Genomic DNA, 13,348 nt, shown 5'->3' on the forward strand with positions numbered 1-13,348 from the left:
ATCATGTTTCTCATTAAGAATACATGGCGTAACTCCCTGGCAATCAGGTAAGACAAAAAAATGACCTGACTTTGATTTCCAAAATTGAAGCATTTTACACACATATGCATTTAGAATTATTAAACAAATAACCATAGCTCAAAACACATTCATGTAAAACAAACATATCTTTCTACTTATTAAAACATTGTAGAAAGACTCCCCAAAATTTGATATTTGCTTACAAATATAGTGATTTAAAAACAACATATGGCCACATAAGAAATACATGAATATATAGTTAATTTATTTGTATTATTTATTTATTTATTTATTTATTTTTTGAGTCAGGGCTCCATCACCCAGGGTGGAGTACAGTAGCGCAATCACAGCTCACTGCAGCCTTGACCTTCTGGCTCGAGCAATCTTCCCGCCTCAGCCTCCTAAGTAGCTGGGACTACAGACACACACCACCGTGCCTGGCTAATTCTTGTATTTTTTTGTAGAGATGGAGTTTTGACACATTGCCCAGGTTTATGTAGTTAATTTAAATGTTATATAAATCTCCCTCTCTCTTTTTTTTTTTTTTCAGAGACAAGATTTCACTCTCTTACCCAGGCTGGAGTGCAGTGGTGTAATCATAGCTCAGTGCAGCCTTGAAATCCTGGCCTCAAGCTATCCTCCCACCTCAGCTTCCCTAGTAACTGGGACTACAAGTATGTGGCAACATGCCTAGCTAAGTTTTTTTATTTTTATTTTTTATTTTTGTAGAGATGAGGTCTAACTATGTTCCCAGGCTGGACTTAAACTCCTGGCCTCAAGCGATCTTCCTGCCTCAGCCTCCCAAATGTTGAGATTACAAGCATGAGCCACCATGCCCAGGCTTTTTTTTTTTTTTTTTTTTTCTTAACATTGTCAGTTAGCAACCTCTAAATGTACAGGGCATGATTACCTAAATAATACGTATCAGAAAATAAGCATAAAATTATTTAATCATAAAAACATTTGTATGTATCTAAATATTTCTCTTATGTTTCTAAAAAAATTGAGAAGTTTGAAAAAGAACTTTTAAACAGTATCTAATGTGGGAACTGTACAAAAAATAAGTTATTGATGAAATCCTATAACCAAACTCTTAGCTAGGAACATAGCAAAATAAACAGCTAAGCAACTTTGAGACTGCTACTTAAAAATTTTAAAACATGGAACAAAGCATTTTTTTGAGTCCAGACATTTTTTTTAAAAAGTAGTGTTTGCTTATATAACTTAGCTCTTTAACTGGATAAATATACCAAAATTTCAAAATTTCTAGGCATATGTATCTTTAAGTTTAATTGATTGCAAATTAGTTGACATTCAAAAGTTCAACTTAATAGCATTAAGTGTAGTCATCTAACTCCATGGAGTTTGACCATTTTGAAGAATATAATATTCTTGAATCGTCAAGTCCATAAATACCTGCATCGAGTATGTGTTAGTACCAAGCTAATGGGAGTTCATAATTTATAGTCTGGGACTTGATAAGCCAGGGTTTGGGGGGGCATGATTCACATGAGTGTCCTGAGACATATCCAAGCCCAGGGCAATAAACAGAAAATTATGAAGACAAGCTCAGTTAGAGTGCACAACAAAACCCAAGTTGATAAGTCAGAAACTGGGCATGCAGATGAAAATTACAGTCTAAGAAAGGCAGTATCAGCAGCCAAAGTCCAGAAACTCTAGAAAACAAGCCAAAAGGCACAAGAATTAATGAACAGCACCAAGAAGACTTTGATCATTGGGCCCATGGTCTTTCCCAGAAAGAATACTTATTGATTACCACCTTCCTGATTCAGAATCAGTTTGCAGGCTAGTATATGCCCTGGGCTGATAGGGGGATAAAAAGCAAAGATCTAGACAACACAGACCTGTTACCTCATTGCTCCCTAAGAATGGTGTATGTGGTAGGAGGGAAAGAAGCTCTTTTCAAGATGAATTATGATTTTGGCAAACTTCCAAACTTACGTGCTAGCACCAAGGCATGGAAAATATTTTCAATAATACCCAAATTTAAGAATATACCTTCGACAATCAAATACATGTGCATATGTGTGTATTAGCCTTTCAGCATCTATATAGTTATAATTTTCACAATTACAGCTTCATCGAAATAAAGGAAAGAGAGGGAAATGTCAATGCCAGAATTCTAAACTCCAGAGTAACATCAATTAATGATGTAGTAAATGAAGATAGTCCAGACTTTGTTTTAACAAAAACTTATCCCCCAAACACTCATGATACAACACACACACACACACACAAAGAAAACCTGATCCAATTATCTTAGAAAACATATAAAATTGAAACATCATTTAAGGGCATCTAGTATCAGAGCTGCTTCACAAACGAGTCCCATTGCTCTTGCCACTCTGATCTGAGAAGTTCAATTCAATGTGGTTGAAAGCAGGATTATCAGTTCCACCATCTTCCACTAGATGCGATTTATAGCTTAAAACATGCTTCTTCTAAAAGAAAATGTTAACATGGTGATTAGAGGAACAAAAAGAAGCTCTTCATTCATGTAATTCTAAATAATTGTTTCTACTATTTTTATTTCTCTACATCAGCTTTCTAATCTACTGAGGGAGAGAAATAAACAACAGGTATACTTCCTCAGAGGACAGAGAGATATTCAACAGATACAGGTTATCAGAAGATAGATACAAAATAGCCCATCAGACAATAGATATACAACAGATTTACATTATCAGAAGACAGACAGATATATAGAGAGATATAACAGATATAGGTTATCAGAGGATAGACACATATAGAGAGATATACAACAGATACAGATTATCAGAGAATAGACAGATATATAGAGCGATACAATAGATATAGGTTATCAGAGGATAGAGAGAGATAGAGAGATATACAACAGGTGTAGCTCATCAGAGAATAGAGGGATATACAACAGGTATAGCTCATCAGAGAATAGAGGGATATACAACAGATATAGGTTATCAGAGGATAGAGAGAGATAGAGAAATATACAACAGGTGTAGCTCATCAGAGAATAGAGGGATATACAACAGATAACAGGTTATCAGAGGATAGAGAGATATACAGCAGATACAGATCATCAAAGGAAAGAGGGTATACAACAGATATAGCTCATCAGAGGATAGACAGATAAACAACAGGTATAGCGTATCAGAGGATATGGAGCTATAAAACAGATATAGATCATCATAGGATAGAGAGCTATCCAACTATGTAGATCATCAGATTATATAGGGTCTATACCTTCCTTGTCCATCACTTTTCAAGAAAGAGGCTGAGAACTAATTAGTGTTCTCTCCAGGTAATAAAGCCCAGTTTCCTAACTCAAGGTAAATGAAAGCCAACTCACTTTCTTAAAAATATCAAAATTGGATAAAAAATCCTCTTTGGTTAGTATATATCTGGGGTCTAAGTTCTGTTTTCTTCCTCCTGGAAAAAAAAAATGTACATGACTTACGTTGTTAAAAAGGACACCAGTAACTACACAGAGACATTCCATTATAGAGGCATTTAACTTGTTCACGTTCAACTCCATACATTCAAAAAACACAAAGAGAAAGGGAAACTTAAAAGCACTGATCACTTAGCCCACAATTCCCCTTTCCTTAGTTAGCCCCGGGTCTTGAAAGCCTCCCACTATAATAAATATGAGTCTTTTATATATATATGTATCATATATATGTGTGTGAGATAGAGCTTAAACGCAAGCCAACTGTTTCATCTGGTACTCAACTAGAGAAACAGTCATCTGGCCCAATGCTGGTAGGAAAACTGGTTTAAAAGCACCCTCCATGCCATCAGTAAAATATCAAACCATCTGCCCCTGCTTCAGACAGTGGAGCTGCTTTTCCCCACTTTGTTGGCTACAAATATACATGTCTATGAAGAAATGCAGGCAATTCGGAACTGCTGAATAAATTATTTAAATGAAAATTAGTATGCTGACTGACATTTGATCCAAATCCTCTTCCCTAAGGTTTTCTTTACAAAAAAAAAAAATAATAATTCTATTTTGCTTTGGTATTTTTTGTGGATCAAAGAGGATGCTTTTAAAAATTGTGTATCTCAAAGAGTGGTCCTCAAACTACCCTTCCCCAAATCATTCAAGGAATGTACTTGAAATGCAGATTCCCAGACTCTAGCCTGGACTGACCAAATTAGGACCTCTGCAGGTAGGATCCCTGAAGCCTGATTTTTATAAAATTTCCAAGAGGATCCTTATGCCCTCTAAAGTTTAAGAACCACTACTTTAGTACAAATACTAGACTTTTAATTATGGGAACCTCTGCTGTTCTGGAGATAGAATCAATTTTAAATGAATTCGTTCAATGTTATTGAGTACCTACTGTGTGCTGGAGATGCTGCTAGGTGCTAGAGAAACAGAGAAACAAAACAATCTCTGCGCCCACAGTTTGTGATCTACTTAGGAAACTATTTGCCCCCCTTTTCCTGATGAAAACATAGCCTTCTGCATAGTAAAAATCAGGGGAGTGCTGAAACGCCAACCAAGTCTGTAAGGCCTGAACTCTTATGGGAGTTTTAGTATACTACAATAGATTTTAAAATCTGTTTCCCAGGGAACATCAAAATGGTGTGCTTCTCGATAGTTTTCAAGGTACTCACTGCTTCTGTGAAGTAGGAATAAGTTATTTGTGAAGTTAATGAAGTTAAAGTGTTTTCTATTACTGGATCCCAGTCACTGAGGTAGAGCGTTACTTCTTGAATCAAAAGATATAGCTGTATATGGTTTTTCAGAATCAAAGCATTTAAAATAAAAAAAGGAATACTCAAAGGAGCTACTCTGATACGCCACTTTCTTTTAAAAAATGAGCTAAATAAGGACCAAAGGGCAAATAGTATAGGGAGACTGGTTAGGTGTATTCCAGATCTGAACAACTGAATAACTGCTGGGAAAAGATGAAAATCTGTCTTAAGACTGGGCATGGTGGCTCACGCCTGTAATCCCAACAATTTGGGAGACCAAGGTGGGCAGATCACCTGAGGTCAGGAGTTTGAGACCAGCCTGGCCAATATGGTGAAACCCCATCTCTATTAAAAATACAAAAATTAGCCGGGCATGGTGGTGCGCGCCTGTAGTCCCAGCTACTCAGGAAGCTGAGGCAGAAGAATCCCTTGAACGCAGGAGGCAGAGGTTGCAGTGAGCCGAGATCGCACCACTGTACTCCAGCTTGGGCAAAAGAGCGAGATTCCATCTCAACAACAACAACAACAAAAATCTGTCTGAAAATATATCAAACTGGACCAAAAAAATTAATAAACCTACTGTACTGGGAATTTTGTTTTTGAGAAAGAGCACAGTCCTTTTGGAAAAGAAAGAATATTTTCCAACAACTGTTTGAGAAATAATGAATAGCAACAAATTTTATAATTATAAATACAAGTGTTACAGAAGTTTGAGAGATGGTGCTATCTCAGTGCCAAAAAACAGAAAATGATAGCAGGATTCCATAAAGTGGCACAGTGCTGGCAGCTTTGTAGCATGGAGCAAACAAAGACATCAGACATCCTTGAACACAGTGTATGATTTCTGACTAGTTGTAACACATGTTGAAGGAGGCAGTGCACCCTTCCCCTGGCGTGGCTGCTATGGATGCATACTTGTGAGGGGATGTAGGGAGTCAAGGAGCCCAGCATGTTTCACCAACTCCGCACTACCCCGGCCCCAGCACTGTGATCTCTCACCTGGGTTACTGCAATAGCCTCTTCCCTGCCCTCGTTCCCCTACAGACTATTCTCAAAATTGGATCAGAGCACTCCTTTGAGAATTATTGGAAAAGTAAGTGAAAAAATATCTCTCATAGTAGACCTAAAAGACACAGAGAGGAAAAACAGAGAGAAAACGAGAAAATTAGAGGAACTGTCCATGATTCTGATTCAAATGTTTGACTAATAGGAGTTCCCAGAGAGAGAACACAGAAAATTATTAAAAATAGAAATAAAAAGGAAGAAAAGAAAACATCCAGAACTGGAGGACATGGATCTTCAGATTGAATGGGCCCTACTGAAGGCCTAGGCCAAGGCAGTCATTGTGAAAATGGGACACATGCAAAGTGTCAGCTGGTAGCAGAGCACTGTCACAACAGCAACATAGCAAGCTAGAAAAAAATTCAGACATCCTCTCAGAAAACAGAAAAGTTCTTTTCAACCCTAGGAATTTCTACTCAAACATCAATCAAGCATAAGATAGATTAAATAATTTTTTTTTCAGACACACAAAGTTTCCAAAACCTCTTCTTTTGTCTACTCATTCTTGAGAATATGCTATAGGATGTGTTTCATTCAATTAAGGGAGTAAATGAGAATGAGAAGTAATGAATACAGGCAGTAGAAAACCCAACACAGGAACAGGGGCTAAGAGAATTCATAGAATGAGGACAAAATGGAGTCCCAAGATAACCGTTCTATAGCAATCCCAGAGAACAATTTATATACTATGTGTATCAATTTGATTTTTTAAAAATGAACACACTTTTTAAAAAAATGATAAACATCTGAAAAAAAGCCTGCACACTATGTTTAGATATAACCTGTGTATGCTTCTTTACAGTTCACAAAGAATGAATACTGGACCATGTAAAGATCATAGCATATTGGGTTATTGTAAAAATATGTGTAAAATCCCTAACATCGTAGTAGTTATGAAGTTCTTTTCAAGCATCTTATTTTTGTCTTACAGCAACTTGTGAGATGGGCAGGTTGATTATTATTGTCCTCCTTTTACACATAAGAAAGCTGAGGCTCAGTGCAGTTATGTGACTTGCCCAAGTTCATGCAGCCCCTAAAGGGCAGAACCAAGATTCAAATAGAAATGAGTCTTCTGCTTTCAAGTCTAGGCCTTCAGATTTCCCATGAGTAAAACAGAAGAAATAATTAAACTAGTTGTCAATAGGATCATAGTAAAATAACATAAATAGTTATAAAACAGATACAGTAAAAACTGATATAGAGGTAAATACAACAATACTAATGTTTAGATAGTTACCTGTTGATAAACTGACAAGTATCCCCACTAATAATGTTACCAAAGTTCCAACAGCGCTGAAGTACAGATATGATAAAGAATACCAGTTATCCATCAGTGGAGTCCTAAGAGAGCAAAAACACAACGGTAAGATTTCATGTAATGCCACTAGCAACTACCAGTATATACCAGTGATTCTCATGGCAAGGTCAAAATATAACACTTGATAATGTTTTTAATGTCATAACCTGCTGTCCTAATTTTATCTTATCAGATCAGGAATTGAAAGTAAAACTTCACCTTGACTATATACTAAAATACTTGAAGGTCATGTTTATTCATTCAGTTCTGCATGATGTCCCAGGCACTGCTCTTGTGATTGGACAGTCAGCCATAAATAAGGTAGATAAACCATTTGACCCAGCAATCCCATTACTGGTTATATATCCAAAGGAAAATAAATTGTTCTACCAAAAAGACACACGCACTTATATGTTCATCGCAGCACTATTCACAATAGCAAAGACATGTAATCGACCTAGGTGCCCATCAATGGTGGACTGGATAAAGAAAATGTGGTACATATACACCATGGAATACCATGCGGCCATAAAAAAAGAACAAAATCATGTCCTTTACAGCAACATGGATGTGGCTGGAGGCCATTATCCAAGCAAATTAATGCAGGCACAGAAAACCAAATACCACATGTTCCCACTTATAAGTAGGAGCTAAACATTGGGTACTTATGGACACAAAGAAGGAAACAATAGACACTGGGGACTACTAGAGGGTGAAGAGAGACAGGCAAGAGTTTACCCAAGTAAGAAACCTGCACAGGTATCTAAAATAAAAGTTGAAATTATTTTTTAAAAATAAAGTAGATAAGATTCCTGCTCACATAAAGTTTATACTCTAATGGAGAGATAAATACAATAAACAAATTAATAAATAAAATAATTTCACTAGTAGCACTGTAAGGAAAGTAAAACAAGATGATGTGCTATTAACAGGGTGAAGAGGGAGGAACTACACTACGAGTGGTCAGAGAAAACCTTTGGGAATAAATGACATTTGAACTGAGATCTGAGAAACAAAATATTCTTGAGGAAAACATCTCAGAGACTAAACACCAGCTGACTGAGGCACAGTGAGCAAGACAGTGATTACAAGATGAAAGATAGGCAGGGGGCTTTTTGTGGGACTGGGCATGAGTTGGAATTTTACTCTACAGAAAATGGCACTCATTGCAATGTTTTAAGTGAAAGAGTAACATGAACATTCTATGATCATTTCTACAATGATTGCTCTAGGATTCCACTTTCAGTTTTGATAGCTGCTTGATTTAGACCAATCATTCTGCTGAGAACAATATATAAAACCTGGGGCATGGGGAGGGAGGCAGGTTTTTGAAGATATCAGAGAGATCAAGACAATGAGAACTTGGCTGGGGCGGTGGCTCACGCCTATAATCCCAGCACTTTGGGAGACCAAGGCAGGTGGATAACCTGAGGTCAGGAGTTCAAGACCAGCCTGGCCAACCTGGTGAAACCCCATCTCTACTAAAAATACAAAAATTGGCCAAGTATGGTGGCACATGCCTGTAATCCCAGCTACTTGGGAGGCTGAGGCACAAAAATCACTTGAACCCAGAGGTGGAGGTTGCATTGAGCTCGAGCCTGGGCAACAGAGCGAGACTCCATCTCAAACAAACAAACAAACAAAAAAAACAATGAGAACTTGAGGTGACAAGAACCCAGAAAGAAGGGGAACACATTGAGGTGAGCTAATGAAATTAAGAGAGTGTGATATTGAGCCAAAGACAGACAAAATAGAACTGAGTAGAGAATTGAGAAATAGACCCACAGAAAAATAGTTACTTGGTTAACATCGTTTTCATTGCCAGTGCATTCAATGGGGCAAAAGGGGAGTCTTTTCAATAAATAGTGTTTGGTTAACTGAGTATCCACATGGGGAAAAATAATCTTGATCACACCACCCACAGAAATCAGTTCCAAAGTGGATTACACTTCCCCAATGGAAATGGTTAACAATAAAGCTTTTAAATAAAAAATTAGTGGAATATCTTTATGATTGCAGGGTAGACAAGGATTTCTTAAACAAGACACATAAAGGGCTAACCATATAGGAAAAAACTGAGAAACAGAAATAAATTAAAATTAAGAAATTTTGACTGACAAAAAAAGTATCATTAAAAGAGTAAAAAGGCAACCCATAGAATGGGAGAAAAATATTTTCAAAACATATCTCATATCTAGAATATGTCATGAACTCCTATGTAAGTAAGAAAAAGACACAGAATCCATTTCAAATGGACTAAAGACTTCAATAACTAAGTCGCAAAAGTAAATATCCAAATGGCCAACAAACAAATGAAAATGTATTTGACTTCATTAATCATAAGGGAAATACAAATTAAAACCACAGCAAGCTACCAATGTAACCATCAAATATTGTAAACTTGAAAAAATCAAAACTGAATCTAGGCAATTGAAACAATTTGTATCCAGGCAACCAAAGCATCACACATTCAACCTTCAGCTGGGTGGCTCACAACCCTTGTGCTCCAGCCATATGGAACTAGGATGATTTCCTAAGATGCTCTGATTCTTCAGTCCTTCATGCTTTTGCACCTGTCATTTCTTCATTCTGCGACACATACTCCTCCTTCCGTGTGTCCCTGTGCTCAATCCTGCCACCTGACTAACTCCAGCCCATGCAATTCTCCTCTAAGAAGGTTTCCTTGACTCCAATCAGGCAGATTTCCTCCTTCTGGCTCCCATGATACCCTGTGAATATTACTTACCACAATGCATGTTTTAATTTATTTTCTTGTCCAATTTCCCTTCTGGTCATTTTCTGTGAGAAGAATGACTTTCCAGATCTTCCCCTTCATCTAGCCAAACCTATGCATTCTTGAAATAGTAGCACATCTCTGAAGTCTTCATGCTAACTTACCCTCCAACTTTGTACTCACTCTTTTAACAAAAATGTATCAAGTATTTATTATTTACTATGCCCTCATTTTTATACTTAGCATGCTTACTGAGTTTATTGTTTTGTGTATATTTGCACATTCCCTCCAGCTAGATTAGAATTTTCTGGAGGGCAGGAAACAGTGTCTAGGAGAGGAAGATTTTCTTCCATGGATACTAAATAAATGGCCAGCACAGTGCTGGGTACATAGTCCACGCTCAAAAATTCTTGTTTATTAGCTGAAATATTTGATAAGTAAACTAACATATAAAACTAATTATTATGGTACCAGGCATAGAATAAACTTCAGCTAATTTATTTGTTTCAGGAATCCAAATAACCATTTTGCCTTAGACTTTTAAGGGCAAATATTTACATAATTAGGAAAATGCTAAGCAAAATCATAAAACAAGAAGAACATCCTGTGTCTTCTCACTTAACCTTCAATTAATCTTTTCACCCTTTCTGACTCTGATGACTCTCCCAGCCCCCTCCCATTAGTGCTTTCATGCCTGTCCAGACTGCTTTCCACATATCCTTGCCCCTCTCTCCACAGCACCTCACCTAGTAAAACTTCCCTCAAATATGCCTCAGGCTCTGGAACTACCTTTGCACTCTACCATATACAGCTTACCTGCCTGGAACGCCCCCTGGAAGTCCTACTGGCTAGCTTTCTCATAGCTGAATTCTCTCCAGAACACAAATTGCTAATAATGGCTATATGTATGATCACGTTCCTTCTCCCAGGAGTGTGTCCATTTTAAGAGGGGTATGCCATGTCTTGACCCCAAAGGTATGACTATAATGATGTCATTCCAGATAAGCTGGCACTGGGGCAATACTCTAGGGGCAATGGCATCATCTTTGCATTCCTTGAACATATTCACAGGGTTTGCGCTTTAAAGCTGGACATTTATATATCCACTAAAGAAAGTCTTGCCCTCACATTCACTATACAATAAAGCATGCCTCTACCATCTATTTCAGTATGTTAAATCAGACAACTTCAGCATCTAGAGGCTCCAAAGTGTACTGCATGACTGAAATCTGTAGCATGAAGATCACAGCTGCAATCACTGCTAATGCTTTAAAGATTTGGAATCTTCAACTGAACAAATGGCAGTTATTTAACATGTTTAAATAATTGTAGCTTTTGGTCAGTAAAATCTATCTTTCAAAGACTATATAAGCAATATTTATTTTATAATTGTGCTTTCCATTTTAAAAGTTTTTCCAAGACAAAGATAATTCTTCATGCAGCTAAGAGCTGGTATTTAGGAGAGTTTACACATAATAGAATTTTCTCATTAATATTTAAGTTTTCTTAGATCTGTAGACAAGGCATAAATTTCTAGAGAAATTATGAAAATACGACATTTTTTGTTACTGCTGCAGAAAACATTATAGCTAACCACATGGGTTTTACTCATTTCAGAATTAGGCAAAATCACAGTGTTGTAAGCAAGACAAAAAGCAGGTGGGGTTCTCTACTTGTTACGTAAATTTTTTAAAGTATAATGTAATAAAACTTAATTCAATACCTTTGAACATTGTATATTTGAAAAACACTAGTAGTAAATGGCATTTCTGTGGTTGTCATCAAATTTGTCTCATTATAGGTGCTGTTACAGCCTTGGATATCAAGGTGCAATGGCAATGTTCTCTCAGGAAGTGGAGGATATATTTGAGCTCCAATTCCAACCCATAGAGAAATGGCAAATCCAGCCATCAGACCAACAAGTGCTCCCTGTAAAACAAGAATGCTTTTAAAAGAAAAATAATACAATTTGCTTTGATGTCAAAATTAGTATTAGAAAGCCAAGTTCAACATGGCACAAAATTATAAAACCCACAAGGGCAGAAACATTCAACGCTCTCTCCTCCCAAGATAGTGCTCAGCCCATAAAAATCTATTGAATAAATGAACAAGTGAATAAATGAATGAAAGGTAGTGAGGCAGGGAGGGAAAAAGGAGTGAGAAAGGCCACTTTGAAGGAAGGTAGATAATCTGCTGGTGAAAAACCTGGACATCGTTTAAAAAAAAAAAGATAATGTTTATGTCAGGAAGAATAGTATGTTATTCTCCCGTTACCGCCCCCAGAAAAGGACATGTTAGCTTAGTCAGCTACAGCTCTTCTGGAAGAAATACATGCTAGCAACAAATGCCAAATATCAAAAGTTGATTTTCAAATACATTTTTCTGATACTTAACAAACCAATGCATTTCATCATGCAAAGAGTCTAATCCAAGCTTCAACATTCTGAGGTGGACACAAACAAATCTCTTTCATTGTGATTAATTCCTACAAAAGTAGCTTTTCACATAACATTTCATTGAGGATAATAAATAATAACCACAATAGTCCTTATTAATATCTGCCTTACCAATTCCTAATGTCTTATAAGGAAAATAGAATTCCAAATGTGAAGTCAGAGTTCTATGGCTGTTCTGTATCTGAAGCAACTGTGCATACATTATCAGTTTTTCCTGAACTACATCTTACAGCCAGACTGAACCAGTGGACTTTCTTCTGGGTTTCAGAGAAATAATTTCTAGCTCATTTATTCCAAACAAAAGTTAGCACTTCTAAGCACAGATATGTCTAGGTAGAAGGACAGAGATATTACCTCTTTCAGGAAAATATTCCCAATTATGATCACCCCTTTGGGGCTAAATCATGTTGTGGGAGCTATAGCTTTAAATGTCAGGAGTAGAAAATTCCTGGCCAAGGTGGTAAGATTGTGTTGCTTCTCTTTGCTGTGCTATGGCTATTCACAGAAATCCTAAGTTTTACTGCTCTTAAATCTCTCATCTCTGAGCCTATTGATCTCTTTTAAATCCTAGCGATTAATTTTTGAGAAGGATAAGTAAGTAAGTGCAGAAAAATGTTGCTCCTTTAGTTATATTATGAATATTTAAAATTGCCCTATATGGTTCTGGAAGTTTCCATTGAGCTTCACACATTTAGGGTCCCCATACATAGTACTTCCTTGTACACTCCACCAAAGTCAACAGAAATAATTTAAGTCATCAAGACAAGTAGCTAATGACAAATCTCAAAGGAACCAGCTGAGAAAAAAGTGTAGAGCTACTAGTATAGTTCAAAAAGTAATCCTCAACCATATTCATTCTTTGTACTTACAATTGAGTTGGCAAAGGGAACCAAAATGCCCAAAGTGAACAGGCCCATAAGTGGTCCACCAACCATACCAAATACGCTGAGTGCTGCCTACAAAAATAATACGTCAGCAGTTAGCAATCTCAAATTGAAACTGAAATATTTCAAAGTCATTTCATCAGGATAATGATTTAAAGTATTCAGCCTCCTTCTGAAAATCATAGTTTTA

General features: G+C 36.8%; 1 protein-coding gene across 1 annotated transcript in view; it reads right to left on the reverse strand.

The window, feature by feature from the left end:
* Positions 1-511: 511 nt before the first annotated feature.
* Positions 512-13,348, reverse strand: part of SLC5A8 (solute carrier family 5 member 8) — a 55,084-nt gene continuing 42,247 nt past the window's right edge. Inside the window, exons 11-15 of the mRNA XM_024257031.3 lie at positions 13,144-13,230; positions 11,542-11,747; positions 7,025-7,128; positions 3,371-3,450; positions 512-2,483 (exon numbers count right to left, since the gene is read on the reverse strand). Coding sequence (XP_024112799.2) covers positions 2,358-2,483; positions 3,371-3,450; positions 7,025-7,128; positions 11,542-11,747; positions 13,144-13,230 — 603 coding nt within the window. The 3' untranslated portion in view covers positions 512-2,357. The remainder of the gene's footprint in view (positions 2,484-3,370; positions 3,451-7,024; positions 7,129-11,541; positions 11,748-13,143; positions 13,231-13,348) is intronic.

This window comes from Pongo abelii, chromosome 10 (genome assembly GCF_028885655.2).
Source record: "Pongo abelii isolate AG06213 chromosome 10, NHGRI_mPonAbe1-v2.0_pri, whole genome shotgun sequence".
Taxonomy (NCBI): domain Eukaryota; kingdom Metazoa; phylum Chordata; class Mammalia; order Primates; family Hominidae; genus Pongo; species Pongo abelii.